The sequence below is a fragment of the Uloborus diversus genome, unplaced genomic scaffold (genome assembly GCF_026930045.1).
Source record: "Uloborus diversus isolate 005 unplaced genomic scaffold, Udiv.v.3.1 scaffold_12, whole genome shotgun sequence".
In the NCBI taxonomy this organism is placed as follows: domain Eukaryota; kingdom Metazoa; phylum Arthropoda; class Arachnida; order Araneae; family Uloboridae; genus Uloborus; species Uloborus diversus.
This window is the reverse complement of record NW_026557876.1, coordinates 7,496,392-7,524,124: the sequence shown is the minus strand read 5'-3', so window position 1 is coordinate 7,524,124 and position 27,733 is coordinate 7,496,392. Positions and strand designations below refer to the sequence as shown.

Below are 27,733 nucleotides of genomic sequence, written 5' to 3'. Positions count from 1 at the left end.
GTTTTCAGCCGAGTGTGTTTGAAATTAGCCAAAGTGGCCAATATCAGCCAAGCCTGGCAACCCTAAGCAAGTATAAAACTTTAAAGCGAGAAGAGACAAATTTTCATTGTTATGGTTGCAAATCGTCTGCCTGATGCATCAACTCACAGTTTACTTCAAGGCTTAACTCAATTTGACTTTATATTAAAAAACTGTTTTTTGTAAAAAATCGCGTTTTTACAGAAAAAACACTGATGTAGGTGAACTTGTAATGCAAAACTACAATTAAATCCAAAATTTCATCCAAATCGTTAGAGCCATTTCCGAGATAAGAAATATATACATACCCACAAGAATTGCTCGTTTAAAGATATAAGATATTATTTAATCAATCCTGCGTGTATATATAGTTTCAGCAGGAAAAGCAGCAAATAATATAAGTGCAAACAGAGAAAAATGTTGGTAAAATTTTCAAATTTCCCCCGATTGGAAATAATCACCTACGTAAAAAAAAAGCAAAAAAATCAGTCTTTTCTCCAAAATTTTCGGTTTTTTTCGATCCTTCCCATCTCTAGGTAGTGGTATGCATTAAATAAACTCAAAGGAGCCCTGGGCTGAAATTTTTGGGAGGGGGGAAATTCTCAATTTGCTGAATAGAACTCCAAATTTTGCTGAAAGATGATAATTTTGCTAAATGTAGCTCCAAATTTCATCGACTGGAGCAACAAATTTCGTTGAATTGTGAAAATTTTGCCAAATGATCATAATCTTGCAAATCATTAGACAAAATTTGTTGAATAAATCTTTGGAAGGTCACAGTAACTTTCCGTGAGCTCCCAAACCAAGGGCCCTTCAATAAACTGCTTGAATTCAGTAGCGCAGCAAAGTGGGGGTTTTGGGGGTGAAAACACCCCCAGAGCCATTGGTTTTAACATGAATGCAAATTCTAATACAGTAGTTTATGTATATGAAAGGGCTGCTTTGATCAAAAAACCCTTCAGAAGATTTTTTGATCAAAAAACCCCCTGCAGAAGATATTTTTGATCAAAAAACCCTCTCCAGAAAGTATTTTTCATCAAAAAACCCTCTCCAGAAGGTATTTATCATCCAAAAAACCCTCTCCAGAAGATATTTTTGATCCAAAAAACCCCTCTAGAAGATATTTTTGATCAAAAAACCCTCTCCAGAAGGTTTTTTGGTCAAAAAAACCTCTCCAGAAGATATTTTTGACCAAAAAACCCCCTCCAGAAGATATTTTTGATCTAAAAAAACCCTCCTCATGAGGTATATTTCATCAAAAAAAGAACCTCCTCAGAAGGCATTTTTCATCAAAAACCCTCTCCACTAGATATTTTTCATCAAAAAACCCCTCCAGAAGGTATTTTTGATCAAAAACCCTCTCTAGAAAGTATTTTTCATCAAAAAACCCTCTCCAGAAGGTATTTATCATCCAAAAAACCCTCTCCAGAAGATATTTTTGATCCAAAAAACCCTCCAGAAGATATTTTTGATCAAAAACCCCCTCCAGAAGATATTTTTGATCTAAAGAACCCTCCTCATAAGGTATATTTCATCAAAAAAAGAACCTCCTCAGAAGGTATTTTTCATCAAAAACCCTCTCCACTAGATATTTTACATCAAAAAAAACCCCTCCAGAAGGTATTTTTGATCAAAAAATCCTCTCCAGAAGGTATTTTTGGCAGCCCTAGCGCTTGAATTCCATTGAATTATAACATAGCATACATACCTGGAACACATCACTGGAAGCACAAAGTATAAGGCGATGGGCTGCAAATTGTTTGCCACCCACTTCCAAAGTAATATCACTGAGCAGTCTTTCCGCGTACAGACTCGCTATCTTTTCCAAGACGGTGTTCGAGTTGTCGATCTGCTGCTCGTGCTCTTTGTCGCACAGCTTGTGGCCCTCGGAAGGATTTTCCGTACGTCCTGCCGAAGTGGTGGGGATCAGGGGGTCTGGCCTGCTTCCCGCACTGAAGTTCTGGGCCCTGCTAAAAAGCATGCTGAAGATCTGGAAGTCTATCTTGATTATCTTGCAGCGACTCTGTCCGAGAATGATACGAGATTGGCGAGATATGACTTTGCAACATGAACCCAATCATTAACCTGGAAGAAGAAGGAAGTGCGATATGGTTAAAGTCAGTGGCGAATTCAGGGGGTCGGCTATGAGGCTGCAGCCGCCCCCAGATCAGAACTAAGTTCTTTTTTTTTAGATGTATATAAAAGTAAAATTCAAACAAAAATATATTTCCCTACATCCGTCCTATCTTTATCATTCAATTTGTTTTCGCTCTATTTAAGGTTGATACACAAATTTGTGATCGTAACAGGAATGTTAGTTTTCCAAATGTTAGTTTTTCGCTGTTTTTAACTATTTAAGATTTTTCAACTTTTCTTTCTTCTACCTTTTATTTTACCTACAATTGCTATACGTAGCATCCTTAACAAGAATTAAAAGTTTTGCTTTCAAATTGTTTAGCAATAGTGTCTAAAATACATGACTTTTTTTTCCCATATACACTGACATTTAAATTTTACCACTGAATACCAAATTTTTGATAATTTCAAGCGGGATACAGAAAATTTCATTCGCCATTTTCACCCCGAGAAAGCGGATACTGATAGCTGGTTTAAAAAACTCTTCGTTTACATTAATGAACTTTGGTGATGTCAAGGAGACATAAAATTTTAACGACCTCAGCCTCCCCCAGAACAAAATCCTGGATTTGTCAATGGTTAAAGTTGAGGCAGGCCTGTCATTTCCAATTTTACCAGGGGGGATCAAAATGCATATTCTATTGATAAACAACAAAAATCATGTCCATGTTTATGTACATACAGTAACAGGGTTTGTACTCAATTTTAGAAATAAAATGAAGGAGTTTTGGAGGAGTTTTGAAGGAGTAAAAAGACATTTTGAAGGAGCACTTTTGAGCTGTCCATAAATGTCACACAATTTCAACATATTTGAGTCTTCCCTCTTTGTCACTAAGTGTCACCCTACGCCTTTCTTTTCCCTTGTCACATGTCATACATACTGTTATAATAACTGTGATGTCACTTTTGTCACCCTCTAAAGGCATGATATCACTTGCGGATGTCCCTTTTTACCATGTCAAAACTGCTATTTACTAAATAATTGTTTTTTTTTCTTATACAATCACTTAATATAGTACACATATTTATGTATTTTAAAATATTTCAATAATATCTATACAAACTGACTTTTGCTGCTGAGAGTATGGTGGTGGGAGGAGGGGGGAAGCATTAATCATAAAACGTGAAAAAATAAGCCTATAAGATTAGTTTCATACAAAAAATAGAGAAGAGAACAGCCTGGTAAGATGAGAACACTTTTGAGGGCATTAAAATGAGACAAAGTAAACTTTCGGCCAACTTGAGTTTAAGAATGAATTTGTTTGATATATTCTATAGTATTTCTATATATATTAGTATATTCTATAGTATTTTCTATTCTATCTATAGTATTTTTCTCTGCATTCAATGTGTTTATTTTTCTCTCTCAACTGCGACTGTGCACGAAGCAGCTTCCTCCTCCCCCCCAGGGGTGCCCATCCCCCCTAAGCTCAATGGCGCAAATTCCCCCTCAAAAATTTTCTCGCTTTCGAATCGGATTAAACATAAAAGTTTTTAGAGTGTTTAATTTCCAGTCAAATTCACGAGGGGGGGGGGGGGGGCGCTAACAAATACCATTTGAACTGAAATACTGTTGGATTGTTGACCCGTCTTTTTTTCCCAAATTTACAACGTGGAGCTTGAATAAACAAGTTTTGGGTACCCCTGAATTTTGCTACACCTCTTTTTTTTCAAACGTATGAATAATTATAGGGAGAGGGAATTCAACTTTCTGACTTGGGATGGAGTCATTATTAGAATTATACAATATAAATCTATACAATATGAATTTTATTATATTGTCACTTAGATAAGGGGGGCGGGGGTTTCTCCCCCGCAAAATTTTCAAAATTGTAATTTTTAAAGCCAGTTTTAGACGATCTCTGGTGATGTTGGATGGATACAAGGTTTGGTGGCCCCTTCCCGGTAATTTTTCAGCATTGAAACTTTAAAAAGCGCAATTGTAGATAGTCTAACGTTGTGTTAAGGAGGGCTCTGTTTTCAAAATTGCAATTCTAAAAACGAAGTATTAGACTATCTCTTGTAATGTTAGGTAAAGAAGAGATCCTAGGGCTCGCCTCAGGAAAACTTTCAAAAGCTGTTATTGTATTCTTGAAGTGTTTTTGCATTTTTTGGAGCTAAGCCTAACATGTGGTGATCTCCTGGTTTTTGATCTTGTGTGCTTTATTGGGTGTAGCAACTCTGTTTATTTACTGCTGTTTTTTAGTATTTATTCTGTGTTTTTTTGCATTTTTATCTTACTGTTTTGCCTTTTGGAACATATTCACTGAGTAGAAATGGGTGTTATATGCATTATGAAAGAGGTAAAGAGTGGGAAGGGGGACAGGTGGATCTCTTGTGATTTATGTCATATGTTCTGCCTGTATAAGGGGGAAAATGAGTCTGTTTTTGAAGAGGATTATATTTGCACTAAATGTGCTGAACTCTCAGACTTAAGACTTAAGATGCTAGTTTTGGAAGCCCAGTTAGCATTAGGGTGTAAGCCAGTTGTAGAGGGTATAAATGTTCCAGAGATTCAGGGGGAAGTTTCAAATGAGGAGTTAGATTGGGAAACTAAGGGTGTAATTTTGGGGGACTCTATGGTAAGGGAGGTGGGTAACACAGTTGGGAGAGTAAAGCGTAAGTTGGCTAGGTGTTGTTTACCAGGGGCTCGGGTAAAAGACGTTAATATGGTTGCTGAAAAGAAGGGAGTATTGAATAAGGAGGACATGGTTACTTTGTGGGTGGGAACAAATGATGTAGGCCACAGTAAAAATGAGGAGTTTTCTAGGGAATGGGAATCCCTGTTGGATAAAGCAACCAGCTTTTCGACGAATGTCCAAGTGGTTGGTTTGCTTCCCAGGTATGGAGTGCATAGGAGCTGGCTAAATCAACGTGCTAGGTGTATGAACTTGCTACTGAAGTCAATTTGCGAAAAGTGCAGTATCAGGTTCATTGATGTATGGAGTCACTGTAAACGGGATTGGATTGCTAGGGATGGCCTGCATCTGAGCTCTACAGGGGTCAAAATGGTTAGTGGATTGATTTTAAGGGCTTTGGAGTCAAAAAACTAAGTTGGAATGGGGGGCATGGTTCAAGCACCAGGTATCGAGAGAATGTAATGTTTTTGGGTATTGCTAGAAATGGAAATAAAGTGACAAACAAGAGTAGTAATGTTAACAATTGTAATTTAGGAAATTTCAGGGTGTTAAATAAAAGCAACTTAGGCATGCTTAAAGTTTTCTATACCAATGCTCGCAGTATTAGGAACAAGATGGATGAATTGAAAAGCATAGTTATGGATGAGAAGTTGGATGTTATCGGAATTACAGAGACATGGGCTACCGAATCTGATGCAGAGTTATTACATATTGCTGGGTATAATTTGTTCAGACAGGATAGAGTAGGTAAAAGAGGTGGTGGGGTTTTATTTTATGTTAGAGACAATTTTATTTGCAATGAATTGGTCATAAATGATAAGCCTACTGATATTGATATGGTTTGGCTGGAGTTGATGAGCAGTAAGGGCATAAAGCTACGCTTTGGAAACATTTATAGGCCACCTAATTCAAACCAGGGACAAGATGAACAGATGTACCGTATTATTAGTGACATGTCTAGTAAGGGATCCGTTATCATAATGGGGGATTTCAATTTTCCGGGTATTGATTGGAATAATTTTTATCCTGGTAATGGCAAAGAAGAGGAATTTTTAAAAGTAATTGGTGACTGTTTCTTAGATCAAGTTGTAACTCAGGGAACTCGAGAGGAGGCCATTTTGGATCTAGTTTTTTGTGACATAGGTAGTTTTGTTCAGGGGTTGAGTGTAGGGGAGCATATTGGAGATAGTGATCATAACAGCATTAGGTTCCGGGTTAAATTTGAAGTGTGCAAAGATGATAATTTTAGGTTTGTGCCCAATTTCAGAAACACCGATTTTGTTGCACTTAGGCAGAGCTTGAAAGAGGTTTTTTCGTCAGGGTTGGAAAATAGCGACGTAGATCAGCAGTGGACGGAATTTAAGGATAAACTTGCTAAAACCGTTGGGGACTATGTTCCATTTAGGAGAAAAGGTGTTAGTACCAAAATTTGGCCCATGTGGTTCTCCAGGGAGACTAAAGAAGCTCTTAATTATAAGCAAGCCACTTTTCGTAAGTTTAAAGAAACTGGTCAGAGTGCGGAGAGGCTCCAGTATGGTAAGGCAAGGCGAAATTTTAAGTATTTGGTACGGATTCAGAAAAGGGAATTGGAGCAAAGGCTGGCAGATGACATTGATGGGAACCCTAAGAGGTTTTTTGCTTACGCTAATTCCGGGAAAGCTCGAAACAGTCAAATTGGGCCTTTGGTTGATGAGCATGGAAATTTAATCCAAAACGATAGGGATATTGCAAATGTTCTAAATAACTTTTTTTCCAGTGTGTTTAACGATAACTGTATCTCAACAGTTGACACTAACAAGACACAAGCTATTATACAGCTTGAGGATTTTGTATTTTCCAGGGAGGAGGTTTTATTTCATTTGAAAAAGATTAAAGCAACTAAAGCTCCGGGACCAGATAATATTTATCCAAAAATTTTAGTTGAGTGTGCAGAGGAATTAGTGGATGTTATTTTGAATATTTTCAATGCTTCTTATAACTCGGGGACGGTGCCAGAGGACTGGAAGCTGGCTAACATAACGCCACTCTTCAAGAAGGGGTCTAAAGGTATTGCTGGGAATTATAGACCTGTAAGTTTGACTTCGGTGATTTGTAAGATTTTCGAAACTTTGATCAAAATTAAGATCATGATGTTCTTAGAGACTAATAGTCTGTTGACTAGTTTGCAGTATGGTTTCAGGAAAGGTAAATCCTGTACTACTAATTTATTGCATTTCTACGACAAGGTTACCTCAGCTTTAGATAACAAAAAATGTGTGGATGTTGTTTATATTGATTTTCAAAAAGCTTTTGACAAGGTACCGCATGTTGCTCTTCTCAGCAAGTTAGCTGACATTGGAATAGGAGGAAAAACTTTACTTTGGGTAAGAAATTGGCTTACTGGTAGGAAGCAAAGAGTAGTTGTGAGAGGAAGTTATTCTAATTGGAGTGATGTTTTAAGTGGGGTTCCTCAGGGATCAGTTTTAGGGCCTCTTTTGTTTATTATATTTATGAATGACATCAATGAAAATATTTCTGGAAGCATGAATTGTTTTGCTGACGATGTAAAAGTTATGGGGATTGTCGAAAATGAAGAACAAGTAAAACAGCTGCAAGAGGATTTAGATCATATTACTAAGTGGGCAGATAAATGGGGTATGGCAGTTAATGTAGGGAAATGTCAAGTGCTACACTTAGGTCTTGGAAATAAGCGTATGAGATATCGTTTACAGGGTTCAGTCATAAATCAGGCAGATAATGTTATGGATCTGGGTGTCTTTATAAATCAGGACTTCAAGTTTAGTCAACAGTGCAGTATTGCTAGTAACAAAGCCAACAAAATGCTTGGGTTCATCAATAGGTCTATTTCAAACAAATCTAAGAAAGTTCTTCTGCCTTTATATAGGAGTTTAGTAAGACCTCATTTGGAGTATGCTGTTCAGTTTTGGTCGCCTTATCTGAAGAAAGATATTTTTGTATTGGAAAGGGTTCAAAGAAGGGTAACTAAATTAGTAAGGGGACTCTCAGATTTAGATTATGATACCAGACTTAATAGGCTTAACATGTATAGCCTGGAGCAAAGGAGAGTCAGAGGGGACATGATTCAGTTATTTAAATTTATCAAAATGAAAGATGTAAATGGATTAAATTTTTGCGGGGAAAGCAGGACAAGGGGTCATTGTTTTAAGCTATTTAAATCTCAGGCTAACTTGGAAATCAGGAAAAACTACTACTTTAGCAGGGTCGTGGGCACTTGGAATAGCTTACCGGAAGAGGCGGTAATGAGCAAGGGAGTGGATAGCTTTAAGAGGGCCATTGATCTTCATTGGGGACTAATTAATTGACTAGGACCAGCCTAGCTGGGCCCAGTGCCTGTTGCTGGTCGTCACATTTGTATTTGTATTTGTATATAAAATTCAAGTCTTAAAAACGCTATCTATGGTTGGGAGCAAAGCATTGAAGCTCTAAAATCGCAATTGTAGCCGACCTTTGTGACGTTAAGAAAAATACTACTTTTCGGAAGCTCTCCTGGAATTTTCTCGAAATTAAAGCCCTGAAAACCAAATGTTAGACGATTTTTTACTAATGTTGACGAGAGTGAGGGGGGGGGGGGGCATAAAGGGCACTCTACTTAAATTTTCGAGCATGTAGCTTTGAAAACGCAGTTTTAATAGATCTTGATAAGGTAAGTGGAAGGTGAATTTCGGTGTCATTCCCCCGGCAATTTTTTGAAATTGATACTCCAAAAACGCAATTCTATGCTTGTCTTTGATCGTGTTAAGGAAAGAGGGGGGGGAATCAGGGGCTCTTCCCTACAAATTTTTCAAAATTGCAGTACTAGAAACGCAGTTTCAGATGACTCTTGTTGATAAATAAGGTGTTACAATGGAGGCGCTCTCCTGCAAGTTTTCCAAAATTGAAGGAGCACACATACCGCGACAGATATTTTTTGGAAATCCTCAAAAATGGATTCAGCTATTCAGCAACATCGAAAATCAAAACTCGAGAACTTTAACGAATCAAATATCCATCTATACATATCAGACATAGACGAAAGTAAATATGATTAAGTTTTAATTAAAATCATCTAATGATAAATTGAAACAATCAGTTTAAAAATGGTAGAGAAGATGGGAGTAAAGTGAAATGAGAAAATTTTTTCATCAGCTTAAGCTAGTTAATGAAGAAAATATATTAATTTTCAATTGGAGGGAAAAAAAATATGTTATTCGCAAACTTCTAAGCTAGTTCTTACCGATTGTCAGGGTGCAAATGAATCAATGAAAGACTAAGAGCATACTGGTCAGAATTGTTACAAGCAATAAAACATTTTCGACCTCTCTCCTTCTCATCACTGTCTCACGATTCATCATGTAAAATTGTGCTACTTCCAGAAAATTTATAAAAAATTGAAAAGAAATCAAATCGTCTGATCCAGCTTTGAAACAGACACCAACTCCATGACATCTGTGATGTTACCTTCATTGAAAAAGAGACACGGTCATTAAGTTTTGGAAAGAGTACCAGGGCCGTCGTTAGGTCAAAAAGCTGGAGGGAGAGGGGGTACGCTTTTGGCGACCCCTTAATTGTTTCAAACTCAAGTTCAAATACGCAGAGAGAGAGAAGATTTGACTTCTTGTGTTTAGCAGGGAAAATCATATTACTAGACCTTAGTACTAGTAATATAAATTTAATCGTAAGGATAATATTCATTCAGAACAGGCCCGTGTCCAGATTTTCATAAAGGGAGGGGTTTTAATCTTACCAGTAGGGGGGGGGGGAGAATTCAACCCCCTTACACCTTTTAGTTTTACGACAAATTACTGATCCCAGTATGGCGTTTATTCACATGTAAGGACTGCTGTATTCTTGAAGGATACCTCTAGCTGTACAAGTTACCAAAGTATTCCTTCGTTTCACAGATTCGCTTTGATCAAACTTTGCTTGCTTCTTTTTAATTAAATCTGTTTAGTATATAGCATATTGCAATGAGTATTAAAAACTCTTCACAAATTCTTTTATAATGTAGAATGTATATCAGGTTGTTATGTTCTGAAATAATGCTTAATAAACTAAACAAGAAAGAGCTCTTTGCAGATGCAAATTACATAGCCAAGCACAATCACTAATGCATCTTTTCATAGATGTAACATATGCCAAATTCACCATAAGCTCCTTACAATAAGCAATATTCTTTCTTTGCATTGGTAGATCATTCAGCGGTTCGTCCGCCATACTTTTTACGAAATATTACATCAGTTTGTAAGGCTTTAGCAGTTGTAAATCGCAAAAAACAGAGAGAAAATTAAAATAAAATAAAAACGCTGAACTCAAACTTTTTCATTAAAGTAAATTTAAGTCAAATATACATTTTCTTCATTTTGCTTATTTTTTCCCCAAGGGAGGGGTTTAACCCCTAAAACCCTCCCCTTGGACACGGCGCTGATTCAGAATTAGGGGGTGTCGGAGGACTACCTTCTTGCATTACTTCGAAATTGAAGACATAAAAACGCAGTTTTAGACTATATTTTAAGTTTGGGAGAAAGGGGAGAGGAGGATAGCCTCTCCCGATAATTTTTCCAAATTTAAGTTTCCAACACAATCGTACAATATATTTAATTATGTTCAGAAGAAGGGTTCCGGGGGCTCTCCCCCGAGAGTTTTCAAGATTTTTAGACGATCTATGGTGATGTTAAGGGAGGAAGAGACACGACGGCATCATCGTTCTATAATTTCCCAAAATGAAAACTTCAAGCACACATTGTGAGTTATTTCTGTTTGTGACACGCAAAGGAGGGGGGGGGGATCTGGGGGCACTCCCCCGGGAAAATTTTGAAAATTGTAGTTTGAAAAATGCAGTTTTAGACGATTTATTTTGACACTAAAAGGGACGAGAGATGCGGGGGAAACCCCCCCTCCCCGAAAGGTTTTGAAATTTTGAAGCCTTAAAAATGCAATTGTAGACTTTTTTTGGTAAAATTTAGTGCACCGTCAGTTTTTTGAAATTAAAGCTCCGAAAACGTAATTTAAGCCAATCTTCGATGAAGGGGAGGGGGGAGTTTTGAAGGGGTTCGCGACCAGAAATGTTTTGTAATTGAAGCTCTAAAAGCGAGATTTAAGTCATTTTCGATGATGTTGGCGAAAGAGAGAGAGAGGGGGGGGGGGATTCTTTGGAAAAAATTTCGATCTGTTGAAACCGCAGTTTTAGATTTTTGGTAATGTTAAGGAGTGGATAGATTTGGAGTCCTCCCCTGGCGAATTTTCAAAATTGAGATTCAATTAACGCAATTGTAGCAGGGCTCAATTTCCTAATAGGCAGAGTAGGCAGTTGCCTACGGCGGCAAAAGTTTTAAGGGTGGCAAATTTTGCTTTAACCATACGTTTTTTAAATTTTTAATTCTTGAAAGTAAAATATTAGCACTCTTTTATTTCCCACAGGGACAATTTTTTGTTGTGATTTAATAATGATTACTTTCATACATGTTATGAAAATCAAATGATTTTCAAATCATGTTAATAGAGCAGTGTAAAACAGTAACTGAAGACGACAAGCGAGTATCGATTTCAGAAAGTGTTGCATTTGGGCAGAAGTCACAACAAGATTGGAGTGTGACTAAAATTTTTAACGATATACTAAAGTTTATTCAGTACCGGTTTCTTAAGTAATTGACATTTATTTTCTTTTTTACATTATTAATATTCAAAAATTGTTTTTTGTTAGTATTAAGTCTCGGAGCCAATAAAAATGAGTGACGAGTGAAAATGGCTGAGAGATTTTAAATAAAGGAAGCATACTAAATTAAAAACCACGCGTAGAATGAAAAAGAGTCTTCAAAAACTTTTTAAACGCGATATATTTTTTTCAAATAGGCAGTTTTCAAAAGCGGAAACTTTCAACTCTTTGCATTGTAATCCAATTACAATTTACTAATGAAGTGCCATCGAACAGTGAAGAGTTCTAAGAACACAAGTAAGTGAACGTAATAACAGAAAATTATTCAAATCGTAATCGTCAGCAAAATTTGCCGATTATGGAATTTTTTGGGAGATCACTGTGACCTCCCATCGGGACACCCCGTACTGTGAAACGTCATCATTTCTTCGTAAGCTTGGCAGTTCAAACTTCAGGAACACGTTTTGCGTGTTTTTGAGTGAAGAAAATTTTGCTTCTTTTAAGGAGGAGGGGGCGGCAGATTTCAAATCTGTCTAGGGGCGACATGGAGCTAAATTCGGCCCTGAATCGTAGACGATTTTAAATAATGTTAGAGGGATAGATGGTTTTGGAGATCTCCGCCGAAAATTTTCTGAATTTAAGCCTTAATAATGAAATTTTTGAGGATCTTTGGAGGACGACAGTTTCTGGACAGTTCAGGGAAGTTTTTTAAAATTGAAGGCCAAAAGACGAAATTTATTCGGCCTTGAATGATGATGAATGATTAATTGAGAGAGCGTTTCTCATAGATTACGTTGGGAGCACTCTCACGGTTTTTCGAAATTGCAGTCCTAAATACTCAAGTGTGTGCCATCTTTAGTGACGTTAGAGTAAGAGATGGGTTTGAGAACGTTTTCCCGGGATTTTTTTCAAAAACTAAGTTTTAAAAACTCACCAATTTCAAAACTCAACCAGGCCAGCTTTGGGGACGTAAAAAGAAGGGTTTGGAATTCCCCACTCTTCCTTTCAGTTTGGCTACGACCCTCCTATCTTCATTGTAAATTTTAATTATTGATAAACATATTGTGGCATTTTTTTTTTTTTTTTTTCAAATTTTCCTTTGCCATACACGATTATTTGGTTGGATTTTCCATAATCAAGTTTTCAATTCCCAGTCTAATATTTTTCTTTTCTTGAAATACAAGCGTTTGCTACATTAGAAAAAGGACTCTTAACATTTTGAACGGATGTGGTAATTTTCTGCGATACCTTAGGTCTCTATTCCACTTCATTTTAATTTAAATATGCCACCTACATCTCTTGATCAAGCTTTGATTTACTTACGATTTTCACATTCAAACATTTAGAATTTTTGGTGTGAGTATTCACTATACAATACTTTGAATCTCTCTTTGCATGTAACTGTTTTTTTTCCTCTCTCCCTCTCAAATTTATTTCTGCGAACCATACATTTTTCTCCTCTTTAGCAATGATTTTTAGGACATTTTTCATCAAAAAACAAAAACCATATGGGAACGGCGACTCCTATCCTATGGGCTGCCCTAATAAAGCTGTACTACTTATTTATGTTTTTTTTTTAAATTTATTTATTAATTTCTTTTTTTTTTACTGATGAACTATGAAGCACGGTTTTGTATAACCGCGGCCGCCGAGAGACAAGGCGTGCACCATGTTAGTTTTGTCGCCGGCCCTCCCTCCCATTATGCTAATTTTACTCTATGCACAATGTTTTTAATTCGAGCCGAGCCCATAGTTTCCGACTAGGCAGACATACCCACTCTGCGGCCTAGTGAAGAGTGTGCTGTACTGAATATTTTTTTTGTGTTAATAAAAATGTTTGAAACGTACATTTCCGCGGCCCTTACTTAGATACTCTTAATAAAAGAGAATCATGGATGTACCTAAATTGCAGAGCTATAGAAATAGGAGGGCTGGATCTTAGCGCCGAGAAAGAAGGAACGAGGGGGAAAACGTCAGTGACGTCACTGGGTACACTCCATCTGGGACATTTGTATAGTGCGTGCGTAACTTTACACCAATTTTTCCTGTTTTAATCTTTAAAAGTTTCAGGGTTAAGTTGCTAAAAGTAATGAAATACAAGGGTGAATGTTTTGAATTCCATCGACAGGTTGATAGGGCGATACTAAAAACAATAAACGTAATTAAAATCTACAATACAAATTTTTAGTTCTTTTTGTGTAGTTTCGGAAATACTTGATCCGATCTGCGTATTTTGAAGGGGTAGAAAGCGGACATTTTGCACAATAAAACTGAGCTTATAAAGAAATGAAAATAATTTACTGTGTTCGTCAAGTTTACTCTTGTGTGCATTTTAATTTTGTTACTTTGAACTTAAAAAAATAATAATAATGTATTTCATTATAGAAAATGAAAGAGGTAAGATAATAAGGAATAACTAAAACATATTTGAATTTCGTGATGCCTTTCGTAAATATGTAATACTGCACATATTTTTTAGAGTAGGGTTTCCCCCCCCCCCTTTTTTTTTTTTTTACCTTAAGTAACAAAGCTCTAACCAAGAATTTTAACGAACGTTGTTTTAGAAAATTAAAGTAAAACCTCATTAACCCGGACTTTTGGGGATCCAAGTCATCCAGATTGATTAAAGCGGCTAAAACATAATAACCTATAAATTGGACCAATGCACATCAGAAAAATACTTGAACACGGTAAAAATTGTAATTTTTAATTCAAGAGAATGAAATATATAACTGCATTAGAGAAAATTACAAAAAATAAATCCAAAAATATAAAAATACGGCCTTACAAAAATACATTATTGCGCTAACGGGCCTTTTATTTATACGTAACGTATGTACATTTAAATGGAATTCCGGATTAGGCAAAGTCTTACTGTAATTATTATTCAACGTTTTCAACCACTTCAATTTAAAAATAAAATTTGAAATTTAACTACTTACAACGTAAACTGAATTTAAAGTTTCAATGATCATCACCGAATTTATAAAGCTAACTTTGTAGACTAAAAAATATTTTTATGTCTAAACACTAAAAACATTACGTTACAGTAATTAAATAAAATCTTACCGAATATTCTACTAAGTTTTCTGCTGTGATAAAATCCATTTTTTCATCTTTTTGTTAGCTTTCCTTTTGTCCTCATTCAGTTTCTCATTCAAAAATCGGATTCTTCTAAATGTCCTTACTCGAGAAAAAAGTTTAACAGCTTCTTTACAAGTGTCAGGAAATTGGTCCTCCAATATACGAGCCAGTTCTTTCGTTATTTTTTTTGTTGTCCGAATTCCTTCTTTGCCGTGTATGGCTAAAAATATTTTTTCAAATTGTTCGATTGTTTCCAGCCATTCGTCAGTTGGAATCGTCAATCCTCCTTCAGATAAGGCAATGATCCACGGAGCGTCTGCTTTTTTTTCACTTTGACTGGACGTCAGATCTCTGAGAGTTGGGTCAATTTTTCTTACACGATATGCGATGTAGCCTGCAATATATTTTAGTCCTTCGTGTTCCGAGAAAGTCATCAACACGTCTGAAGTACTTTTCTCTAACTCCCACTCCATTGGAACTTCTTCTTCATACAAAAGAGAGCATATTTCGTTTTCATCCAGAGGTGTTGAAGGTGGATCTACTATTACATCATCTTCAAATGCATTTTTTATAATATCCGCAGTCAAATAGCAGTGCGCTTGTTCTGAGCTTTTTTCCAACACCGTGTTAGCTTTGGGTGATAATGAAGGCAATTTATTGGCTAATAGTAATTTTTTTAATCTGTTCATCACCTCAATCGGAGAAGGATGGTCATAAAAATTACCTGCACCTCTAATTTGACTAAATAAATTTTCTAAAGCATCTTGTGTCAAGCGTGCAGTCAAAATATAACGGAAGTTTTTTTCCTTTAAATTTTCCCACAAGCCTAAAAGAGATGCTATGGATGTGAGAATTCCTTTCTGAAAGGGAAGTAAACTTTTTTTACCAAAAACCCTCATTCCATGAATTGCAATCCGCATTTCTTCTAACACTTTTTTTTGCTCTGGAAAATGCTTCTCTTCTCCAAAACCCGACTGCATTGGTTTGTTACTCTTGGGATTTGGATGTGTGCTGTTGAATATATCAAAAAATTTGTCCACAAGCTTGAAAAAATCTGCAGCTTTTTTATTATTTGTTAAATGATCTATGGCTGTAGCTGTTGTAGCAGAAAACACTGCTTTAGCTGGCAAAACTTTCTGTCGGTTGTTGCCCTTCACATTCAAATACTCTGGTTTGAGCTTGGGGCACATTTTGATTTCTCCTCTATCTTTCCCAAGAACATCTTCCAGGATATTTTTTGTGAGGAGCGTTCCGTCTGCCAGAATTAGGCCACTGTCCAAAAAGTGGTTTCTCAGTAATTTTAAAAAGTGGGGAGGATCAGCAAACACCCAAATTTTTTTATCTTTATTGCCCGGATGTTCAAAGAATGAATTTTCAGGAGAAATGTTTAATTGACGCCACAAAGTCGATGCGCCACCTAAATCAGATACAATTGCTGAAATTAGTAGACCATAACTCTCGGCTCTGAGGATTATATCGAAAAGAAGATCTTTTGTCATAGGTTTTTGAAAATCATAGAAGATAGGCTGCTTCCAAGATCTTAAAATTCCTCTTGCTAAAACAAATTGAGCTTTTGAGAAAGAGTCTAAAACTTGGTCATCTCTCACGTCGTAACAATATCTACTGTCTATGTGCATCTCATCGAAACTAAGCGTGCACATTCTTTCCTCTTCAGACATAGATTCAGAGGTTTTTTTAAATACCATTAGGACTTTTTCCAAAATGCCGGGCTTGCAGGAAAACTTTGCACACCACCTTTTAAGAGTGCTTGCAGATGGTAACGGGAGTCCAATAATTGTCCGCCAGTGTTCATAACTTTTTTGAGCCCTTAACACCAAACTTCTGGAAATATCTTCGGGGGTCCAATTTATACGCTTCTTTTTTTCTACTATTGCTGACAGTTGCGTTTTCGTTAGCACTTTTTCCATGCAATTCTTCATTTTCGATGCTTTTTTAAGTTTTCTTCGTAAACCTTTAGCTTCCGAAATTAAATTCTTTTTTTGAATTTGCAGCTGAAGTTTCTTTCTAGTAACTCTCATTTTGTGCTTCAGTAGCTCCTTTTTTTCTTCTGATAATTTTATTATCTCTTTCTCTAAAAAATCTACTTTGAGAACCAAAGTTTCATTTTGTATTTTTAAGTCATTGCATTCAGAGCAATCAATATTAGATGAATTGTTTTCTCCTTCACAAATATCTTCATCTGCCTGTGTTTGCAGTGGAATTTCATCAAGTCGAATTAAGGCGTTTTTTAAAATATTTCTTTTTTCATTTCTTAGTCTACGTTCATTTGCCAATGGAGCATCACTCTCAGAAATACTGGGTAAATTTAGGTTGGGTATCGCATCATGCTTCAAGTTTTTTCTCTCTTCAAGACCAAGTAGCTGATTTTTTAGGTCTACTTTGTAGTCATTTGCTGCAAAATGTTCACTACAAATTCTAGCGTTGACAATGTTCACAGTATCATTCCGTTTGCATTTATGCAACCATTCTTTTGCCAACTCTGGCTCTTTAGGAAATCTGTGATAAATGATGTTTCCTCCTCTAGTTTTTTTTGCGTAATTCTTACACGTTGCTACGGCACATGAAGGCATTTTTTATGATTTAAATATAAGTATATACAACAGGGGTCGATCCAGGTTTTATTTTTTGGGTCCCCATTTTGTGAAAAAGCAAAATATTTTTGTGAATTTTCTTTCTTTTTGTGAAAAAGCAAAATATTTTTGTGAATTTTCTTTCTTGTTGTAAAAAAGATCTTCTCGTGATTTTTTTCTTGGGAAAGATTTTATAAAAGCATTTTTAGCTTCTATAACGATACGACAGTGTCGTATCGTTATAGAAAAACCCTAGACAGGTTTTCAGGGGTGATTGCAAGTTCTTGAAGAATACCTGAAAGCTCTCAAGAGAAAATGCGCTGTGGGGAGGGGGGAAGTAAGACTAAGACTCTTAACATTTTATTCGTAATTTGACACATACATTACATTTATTGTTTTTTACAAATATACATATGCAAAGCACACTTTCTTAAGGTGAAAGTCTCACAACAGATTTCCTGTTTGCCCCTCTCAAATACTTTTAGAGCAAAGAAAATTGCACATGCTGCTGAACGTAATGATAACTCCTAATAAATACAATATGAACAGACTCAAAGATATCAGATATTTCTTAACACAGAAGTGAAATACTCATTAAAGATGCCATGTATGTGTTTGAAAAACTTAAAAGTAATTAAAACCTAAAATACTACTGCACCAGCATTCAGCGCTTAATTTTTTGATATTTGACATTCTTACAGAGTAGGTATTTCGTTTAAAACTTTGCAATTTAATGATGTTAATAAATATATAAAGAAATTTTATTTGTTTGCCTCTTAACAAGGTACAGTAAACATCAAAAATGCGAAAAATTCGTTTACCATGGTGGATGTAAGGAAATCAAGATCTTCAAAAGAAATAAAAAATATAAACAGCATATAAAAGAATTTTATTTTAAGTAAAGTTATTCCTGATTTTGAAACTCAACACAAATTAATACTAAATATATATTGCGTAATCAAAGTAAAATTTAGGATTTTCCTGAAAACAACGGAATGTCGGTATTTTCAAAGATAAATGTTTTGAACTGAAATGTGGGATAAATACGTGGCATTCTTACCACAAGTTAGTAAATGTTATTTTATTTCATTATCATCTAAATTTTCCCCCAAAAATCTAACTAGAGATTCAAAATTCTCAGAAATGGCCCATTGCTTCTTGATTATAAAGTACAAAATTTAAATAAACTTACCAATTTTCTGTAAATTTTTTTTTTTTTTTTTTTTTGCTTCATTTCCAATCTCTGCACTTTCAGATTTTTTGAGAATTTCTTCTTTTGCACTAGATTTTTGTATATTGACAGCCTCTCTGTGATTTTTGCTGCACTCATGTTTTTTTTAAACTCTAGTAGGGTGACGGCTTTTCTTGATATCAACTCCAATATTTACTCAAGGTTTGTTCGAATCACTAACATTCATGAAAGATGAACATATTTTGCACAAAAAACCCTTAGCTGAATAACTATAGTAAAGCCAGCTATACACCTTTTCATAATTTGCAATGTACTTTTCATTTATTGCATGCTTCGTATTTCCATTTGTACTCTCAAATACAATGCTTGAATCATTATTTGATGGCTCAATCTCAATATCGTCATCAGTTGTTGAAGTTGCTCCAGATTCACTTCCAGTATTTTCTGCCTCAAAAATCGTTATACTTTCGCGAACTGCCCCCTCACTGTCATTTGATGTACTATCTTTTACCACATTTCCCGAGTCCTCCAAAACGGGAACATTTGCATTACTATCTTTTACCGCATTTTCCGAGTCCTCCGAAATGGGAACATTTGCGTTACTGTTACTGCATGATGAAGTGGTGGCAGCGATTTTATCGGGGTCGTTAATTGCCGCCTTGAAGAAATTCACAATATTTTGGGACCCAACGTTCGAAGAGCGAAATTTTTTAACATAATACGCAGAAATTCGGGAGGTATCTCCCGTTGCAGGACGTCCTCGTTTCATATTTTAATTTCTTGAAGAATAATTTTCAACGAACAAGCGATCTCTCCAAACTGAGATTATTGCGGCTGCTATCTCCAGCGCTCCATTATCCGCTAAAAACGTAATGAAATATTTTGCAAAACACAAATTAATAATCGAATAGAATAACAATTTATTCTTTGATGCGCCTAAAAAATGTCCATTTAAAAACGCGAAGGCGCGAGCAAGCTAACTACGAAAAATATCGTCTGCGCTCCTGGATCGCAAACGATCTGTTACAAAAGAAAAATTAATACCGAGAAAGAAAACGAACTGGAATAATGTACAATTACCACATTTTTTTAAATTTATCGTCTGCAGCTTTTTTTTTTTTTTTTAAATTTATCGTCTGCAGATTACGCGATTCCCGATTAAAAATATAAATAAATAATTAGCGTGACTTTGGAAATTATCTTTTGCTTCTACACGTACAGTCTACAAGAAAAATAGCGGGAAAGAAAAAATGAATAATGCATTTTAAACCAGCAATTCTCCGCAGGCACCAGTCTGCGACAAAATTTGACCGGTCCTCGAAGAATTATACCTGTTTCCAATAAAATAAAATTTCCTTATTTTATTTTTATTCCTAATTTTATATATTTTATGCATTAATATATCTATTACTTTGCATACGTTTTGTGGTTTCTCTCTAAGATTTATTTGCTTATGAAAATTTACACAAATTAGCTACGCTTATTTTTATATTCAAAGTGCGTAAGTTATTAAAAACAATCTTACAATTAACTTTTGTAAGTTTATTTTAAGTAGAAGGTTTTTCTTTCTGGCATTTGTTTAAAAAAAAGGCCAAAACAGATTAGTTTATTTTAGTGAAAAAAAAGTAAAAATTTCTACCGGTCCGTGAAATTTTTTGACGAAGTTTTACCGGTCCGAGTGTCAAAAAAAGATCGAGAAACGCTGCTTTAAACTAAAGAATATGAGAAAAAGTGGGTACCCCTGGCATAATCACACTTTTTTTTCTCCATTAAATGCAATTGTGTCAATTGAGCTTTCGAGAACGGATAGTATCAACTACAGACTACAGGGAATTTCGTTAATCGGTTGTTCGGCGTTTCCCGCGTAGTCACTCATACTCTAACAGGATTTAATTAATTGCCACACAATACGATTTGCAGCAGCATGCTCCAGTATTCAATGCGAATTTCTATGCAATTGATTAAAAAATGGAAAATATAAGATTTTCGAGTGTTCTTTTTAACCTTCGTTCGGGAATAATTTTCAGACATTTTGCTCGTCCGTTCCATAAGATAACCCTCCAACTATGAACCTTAAACTTTTTCAAAATAAACTGAAGGAAATAAGAACAAATTGAAAAAAAAACAGGAGAATATTTAAAAAAATTAAAAAAGAAAAAGATCTGCAACTGGCAAGGTTTTAATTTGCAGATAATTTTGAGAATTAAAAGTGCATAATTTGACAAAATAATATGGATAAATGAAGGATGCGTGCAACTAAGACCCAATTGAAAGTTGCAATGAATCAAAGGAATATTTAATTCAGAAATATTTTGGTATTGAAGCAAATCAAACCAATAGAATATAGGCAATAAATTTGCCGTGGCGTGAAATGAGTCAGTCTTTATTTCGCACTCGTGGAACGACAAAAAATCATCGAATCAATTCTTTATCATGTGCTAATTATTTTTCTTGGATTTTGACTAGCCACCAATCACACGCATCCCTCTCCCGTCCCCCTTCTGACGCTCTCAACCAAATCACCTCACGCAGCAGGCAAAAAGATAAGAAGGGGGAAGGTGGAAGAGGGGTAGGCTTCCGCGTAGATGCGTACACATTTGCGGTTAAAAAATATTGTAAAAAAGCTGCCTTTTTTAAAATTTTTGCGAAGGGGCTGCTTACGACGCGGAATTTTGTGAATGGGGCCGCTTTTGCGACGCGGAATTTTGTGAAGGGGCCGCAAAGCGGCCCCAATTTGGCGCTGGATCGACCCCTGTACAAGAAAATGTTAAACAAAAATTATCTACATTAGACGAGTAAAAAAACTTTCTGAAACAGCATAGACTTTAAAACAAATTCGCGCACTGTACGACTACACTGAAAAGGGATGCAATTATGAATGACGAAGGATAAAATGGTCACTCAGTTACTTCGCATTTTCAGAGCTGCATAAATCGTTTCTAGGAAAACCAGGTGTTGAGTATTTTTCCTGAGGCTCAAGTATGATGAGCTCCGGAAGAACACCCTCTGATGCTTTTTGAAAAGAAATACTTTCCTGTGAGAAATTCTACACGTCATTAGTCCATGTCCCGTAAATGCACCTCATCCGTGCCGAAAGCTAAAAGTTAAGCTGATTACCAAAAATTAGCAACCTCCCTCAATATTTCCATTTCTAAGAAAAAACGGTAACTCTCATGAGAAGGGAAGGAAGCTAGCCACATCGTATTTTCTTCGATTTCTCCCGAATTTTCATTGAAAGATGGAAAAAGTTATTAGCTTGCATTTGACAGAAAGTGACCCTACTGCTGTCCTGATTTGACCTACATGTGCTTTAATTTTGAACAAGATATTTAATTAAAATAATACCTCTCCTCTTAACCCAAGGAGAGGGGGGGGGGGTGCGAAAGATGTTACGCATTAGGCCCAGTGATTGAGTTGTTTCAACATTAGCACGGTCAAGAACTAAAATAATGTATTTTTTCTCCCACACGTTTAAACTTGAAAATATTCCTATCGTTGTGAGAGTTCCAAAGAAGCACGTTTTATCGCAAACATTATTATTGAAAATCTCTGAATTATGAATCTTTACCTTAATTCTAAATGATACCAGTGTTAAACGTTTTTTATTTGATTCAAGGAAATTGTGAGTTTTGTTGCACAAATAGACGATACATTTAAATTAAAATCAACAAAGAATTATTTTCGGTAAAGCACTTGGACAAAAGACTTAAATACAAGATATTGAAAAAAAAATGCATTTTTTCTGAAGTAGTTACAGTTTTAACTCAAACAAAATAACGCAATAAAATTAACCTGCAACAGTAATATGTACCCGTGCTTGTAAGTTTACTTTGTAAAAAATGCTGGGCCCCTAATGAGAATTCTAGAAAACAGTTTAAGAAGAACGATTAAATGGCCTTCCTTTTGTACAATCATAAAAACATTAACCCCCATTAAAAAAAAGATACCCGATTTAAATAATCACAATTTAAGGTAGTTATAAATGTATTGTGTTCATTTTCCATCCCCCTATCCCCACCTTTAAGTCATTGTCACATCAATGCGATTTATTAATTATTCAATTATTTCACACAAGTGGAAAGCGTGTTAAAGAAATTATTGAATTAGATGTATTGAATAATATTTACACAGAAATTCCGTGCATTACATCTAGATGCATTGTAATTCTACGGTTAGTTGTTGAATAAAATTTATTTAGGTCTCACAGTGCCCTTACTGAAAGAAAAAAAAAATCATAAAAGTACGTTGCAAAAAGTTGAGAGAAATCCTACATTAAAAAATACCTTGCGTGCACCACATTTTAAGAAAATTTTCTTTCTCTTTGTCTTCACTTTTTAAATTCTTTCCTAAATTGTTTGCTGCCCGGCTTTAAATTTAGTGTTCCATTTTTTTAAAAATGAAAAGAAGGTTGTATTCCCAATTTTTTGGTGCGTTTTGGACCCCTGAAAATCTTGAAGGGGAGCTCAAGTTTCCAAAACTTCTTCAGTTTCAAAATCCTCCGTCTCACGATGGCATTTTTAATACTTACAAATATTACACATTTTTTTTTCGATTTTTTAAAATGTGACCTTTATGTCTACATCAGCAAGTAGAACGAGAAGCAAATATAACGTACAACAGGAAAAGGAACTTTTTTCTGGAGAGGCCCCAAGGAAAGCTTTATGAGACATTCCCAAATAAAAGCTTGAAAATAATATTAATATCCTTATTCATAATGAGTGGATTTTAATCATATCTGGGAGGGGCCCAGGTCCCTTCAACTGCCCTTTAAAATAACCCTTGTGTTGAGTAAACATTCTAAAGAGATTTCAGCTTGAATACTCAAAGCTGCAGAAATCTCTGGACGAAGTGTACCCGATGACGTCAAAAACGAGTTTCCCCTTCTTGTCACCACATCGGCGGTGAAACGCTTAGTACAAAGGAATGACCTAGCCCTTGTAAACTTCTATAGTCCTGCCTAAATTGTATCTTAAGATTACATTTTCGATTAAAATTTTACAGAAAAAATTCTTTTTGTCACTATTATTTCAATTGTTCATTTATAATTACTATTTTAATTTTTCAAAACAATGGAGAATTTCCCTTTTTCTTCGTTAGTTGCATCGCCAAAATGATATTGGCGGCCCCACTTCTAAAAAACGGGGGGGGTGTGTGTGCTACGGCAGCGGCCCTGAGTATGAAAAAAGTATTATTAATGCATCTATTTCTTGTTGAGTGATTTTAAATATTTTTTCTTTCCAAAATTCAAAAATTTCATGTTCTAAAGAAGGAAAAAACTTCTGGAAAAAATCCCCCCCAAAAATTTTGATGGCGCAACTTGCGCCATAATCCCACCCTGTGGGCACCCCTGTTCCCCCCCCCCCCCCTCGTGACAAAGTTAACAGTTGGCGCTGGAAGTATTTCAAATGAATATCATAGAGGAAGATTATGTAGTCTTGAACAAAAAAAAGAAGGAGTTTTGAAGGAGTTAAAACCAAAATAAAGGAGTTTGAAGGGCCCTTCAAAAAATTTCCTAAATGAAGGAGTATTGGAGGAGTTGTGAAGGAGCGTACGAATTCTGAGTAAAACTCCTCTAATGCGAATACTAACGGGACAAATTTTTTTTTCTGCAATAGGGGGGGTGTGCACAGGACAGGGGTTTAATAATGTTATTCACTTTTGAATCGGGGAATTCAAAATTGTCCGCATTTGAGGGGTGTCGATTAGGAGGAGTTTTACTGTATGTTGATTTCTTAAAATTAGGGTTGGTCAACTGCCCCCTACCAAATTGACAAGTTTCTCTATAAAATATAAGACACGTTTAAAACAGTGGAGCACACAAAAGAGGGGTTCATCCCCCCCCCCTCCAAAAAAAACATTAATTTTTTCCTGATTGATATCTACCGTTTTCCTGCGTATTATCTGCAGGTCTTAAAATCGGCCTGAAGAAAAAAAGCTTTGTACAGTGAAATCCCGTTACAACGAACTTTAAGGGACTGCAAATTTTGTTCGTTGTAACAGGAATTTCGTTGTAATGGAATTCAAATAATGTAGTAGTAGTTATATAGGGACTGAAAATGTAGTTCGTTGAAACGGAAATTCACTGTATAATCCGCGGATAATACGATGTAAAAAACTAAAGTTTGAATTAAACATACCATTTGAGCAACTAAACTAAAAACGTGATAAGGTAATTACTTTGAAGGCATAATTGAAATTAATTGGAAATATAAGTTTAAAATATAATGATTTCTTCTTGAAATCGTGATTATAGTACGCTAATTATGACAAAGGAGCTAACGGTCTAATCTTGTGCAAATGGCTTCCTAATTCACTGTATTCTTATTTATTTTACATGGCCTGAATAGCATGAGAGGAACATTCAAGCAACGTAAAATAACCAACATGCAGGCAGCGAAGAAGAACATGCATGCTTCGTAAAATAAACAACATTCAGTCGGCGTACGGTCTCTAGGTCTCTATCGGTATCGGTGAATGTGATTGTAAATATAGAGGTTCAATGCGTTGGTGTTAAAATTTAAAAAAATCACAGATAATCCGCGGCAGCGTATAATCCGCAGCTCATAAACATTGTCTTTTTTAACAGATGATCCACAGATTATACGCAGGAAAATACAGAATGTATATTATGTGTTTGTGTGATAATTCCAAACAGGAATAACCATAATTTCAGTTCTAATAAATTTTTTAAAAAATTTATTTCTTCCCCTTCAAAAAAGAACTGCATGTGAATATGAAACATATTTTCTCCAGAATTGAATTATCATTTGTGTCCTCTTGTACTCAGGGCCAGATACAGACTACCATTTTAAGGACTCCCAAAGTGTTCAAAATATAGTGTAATAATTGACAATTTTTTGTAGTTACAGAATATATTGTATTAAAAATATTAAATATAAAAAGAAATTGCACAAGTTAAAAAATATAAGTGCATACATTTAATCAACCATTAATTGCTCTTTAATCTATGGTTTAAAAAAGTTTTTTGTTAAAATATCATATAAAACTTATAATGCAAAAACCATTAAAAAAATTAAGCTGTTTTTTTCCCACCTTAATATCACACATTTAATAACATTCCTTTGAGTTATAAATGGAACTGAAATTAGTTGTCTTGATGGTGTTGTGAAATTCCTTCTATAACTCTACTAACTGTTACAGAAGGAATTTTTATATGATAGAGTTATTGGCAATTTTTTAAGCAAAAGAATTTTTAAATGAACATTTTTGGAAAAATATTATCAAATACTTAATTAAAACTTATTAATATTTACATTTATGCATTAGGAATAATGCAGCAAATATGAATTGAATAGATTACGCGCCTTAAGGGGTCACAATACCTAAAAAATGATGAAACAATCAAAAAAAAATTTATCGCTTATCTCAAAACTGAAAACTATTCTGAACACAGGGGAAAAGTTTCATTGCTTTAGTTCAAATATTCAAAAAGTTATGCGTGGTTTTAGGCCATGCTCGCTATGTGTTCTTATGCAAAAGAAAAACTTTAAATTGCTTTTCTCGATGGTTTTTTTGTGTTTTCATGTCATTAGAATCCCTAAGGATTTTTTTCTCCTAAAGATACAGCTTTAAAGTAATACTTTTTGCAATTGGGATAACCTATTTGACAAAACTGTGCATTGGATAGGCATTTTTTAAATTACTCAAATGTTTAGAGCATGTTAAACCTTTAAAAACCAATTTAAAAAAAAAAAAAAAACTTTGATTTTTTACATAATTAATCACAGAAAATTTTCTAACAAACTCATAAGCAAATGAATGCACAGATTTTTAGAGATGATTATAGGGATCGTTTAGCAAAAAAAATTTTCTAAATTAGTGCAAAAATTAAAACAGCCTTAGGGATTTTAAAAAATTGAAATTTTCCTCAATTTTTTTAAATTTTTAAAAAAATGGTAGCCAATATTTTGAAAAAAATTATTAAGAAATAAGTATACATGTTATGATTTCAAAGAAATATAAAATTTACTTACATTTAAAAAAAATGTTTGAAAGGTATTGTGACCCCTTCCCCTTAAGCTTTAGCATTTTTGGACAGTTAGGAACAGTCATTTATTACTTGCATAGGGTGAAAAATAAACTGTTTACATAAATAACGAATAGCGACTGATTATAGGATTGATGTTTCATATTTCTTTTAATTATGTACTCATTTGTTTTGATTTTAAATATTATTATTTCCTAATCCACACGTCTAATGGCCAAAACTGATTTTATCCAAGCCGATTTTAACCGGTATTCCACCACTGGCCGAAACTCTAACAACCCTGATTCGTTGTAACCGGCTTTCGTTGCATAAATATATTGTTGAAATTACACAACCCAAGTATAGAAATTCTCTCAACATGGAATCTACGGGGAGAAAATAAAAAAAACTCCATGATTTGCCTTACAAATCAGATTAATATCAACATCTCTGTACTCAATTTTTGTTGTAACTCATTGGTAAAAAAAAAAAAATCTCCTGATTAATACTTCACATCACAGTTTTTAAAATGGAGCACGAAAAAAGACTTTTACTGAGAACAGAATGGTGAGAAATAAATTAGGTACAATTTCAGTCATTAGATTTTATGCTTCAAATTAATAAAAGTTGAATTCGGATTAATAAAATCAAAATAAGGGATAAATAGAATCTTCTACCTAGATCTCCTACCGATCTTTTTATTTAGATGGAATTCGAATTCCATCTAAATAAAAAGATCGGTTCAGATGGAAAAAAACAAAGATTTGTTAAAATATTAATCCCTAATAAAATACACTTCAAATGAATTTTGACGCAAGAAAATACGAAACACTAGTCTAGATCGGTTTCCGTAATGGAATCGGAATGGAATGTTTAATCTGACATACACATAAAAACGAAAGATAGAAGTACTTACAATTATATTTCACGTACATAAAATGAATCACTTGAACATTTGTGTCGAACATATTTCAATTAACACTTAAGTTAGAAAAATAACAACCTCAGAAACCAAAAACGACTCACATTCTTAAGCAAATCAACATTACACAACAAGAATTTAAAGGTTCTATCCTCCTAACAGTTAACGAAATTTTACCTGTAACCGCACAACAATTATTTCTACTTTGTTGCCAAAACGTTTAGTCTGCGTCATAAATATGTACTGAAATAAATTTAGGTGGCACTGCACTGATGAAAATGGCAGAAACAAATTTGGACACCAAATAGCATATAATAAAGAACTGCATCCATTTCGGGACACATAGTCCATGATATTAAAATGCTTAGTTTCATTGCATTTGTTTCTCCTCAAATTTTACACATTTTTTGGGGACAGTCCCCACTTTCCATAATTGTCCCCACTCAATAAACATTCCTTCCAAATTTTTTTAGCGAAAGATTTCTAATAAAGAACAAAAATGATAACGATTC

General features: G+C 34.9%; 1 protein-coding gene across 1 annotated transcript in view; it reads right to left on the bottom strand.

The window, feature by feature from the left end:
• LOC129232408 (BTB/POZ domain-containing protein 17-like) overlaps positions 1 to 27,344 on the bottom strand; it is a gene marked incomplete at its 3' end in the record, with an annotated part of 41,996 nt that extends 14,652 nt beyond the window's left edge. Inside the window, 2 exon segments of the mRNA XM_054866553.1 lie at positions 1,727 to 2,103; positions 27,216 to 27,344. Coding sequence (XP_054722528.1) covers positions 1,727 to 1,999 — 273 coding nt within the window.
• Between the last annotated feature and the right edge of the window lie 389 nt (positions 27,345 to 27,733).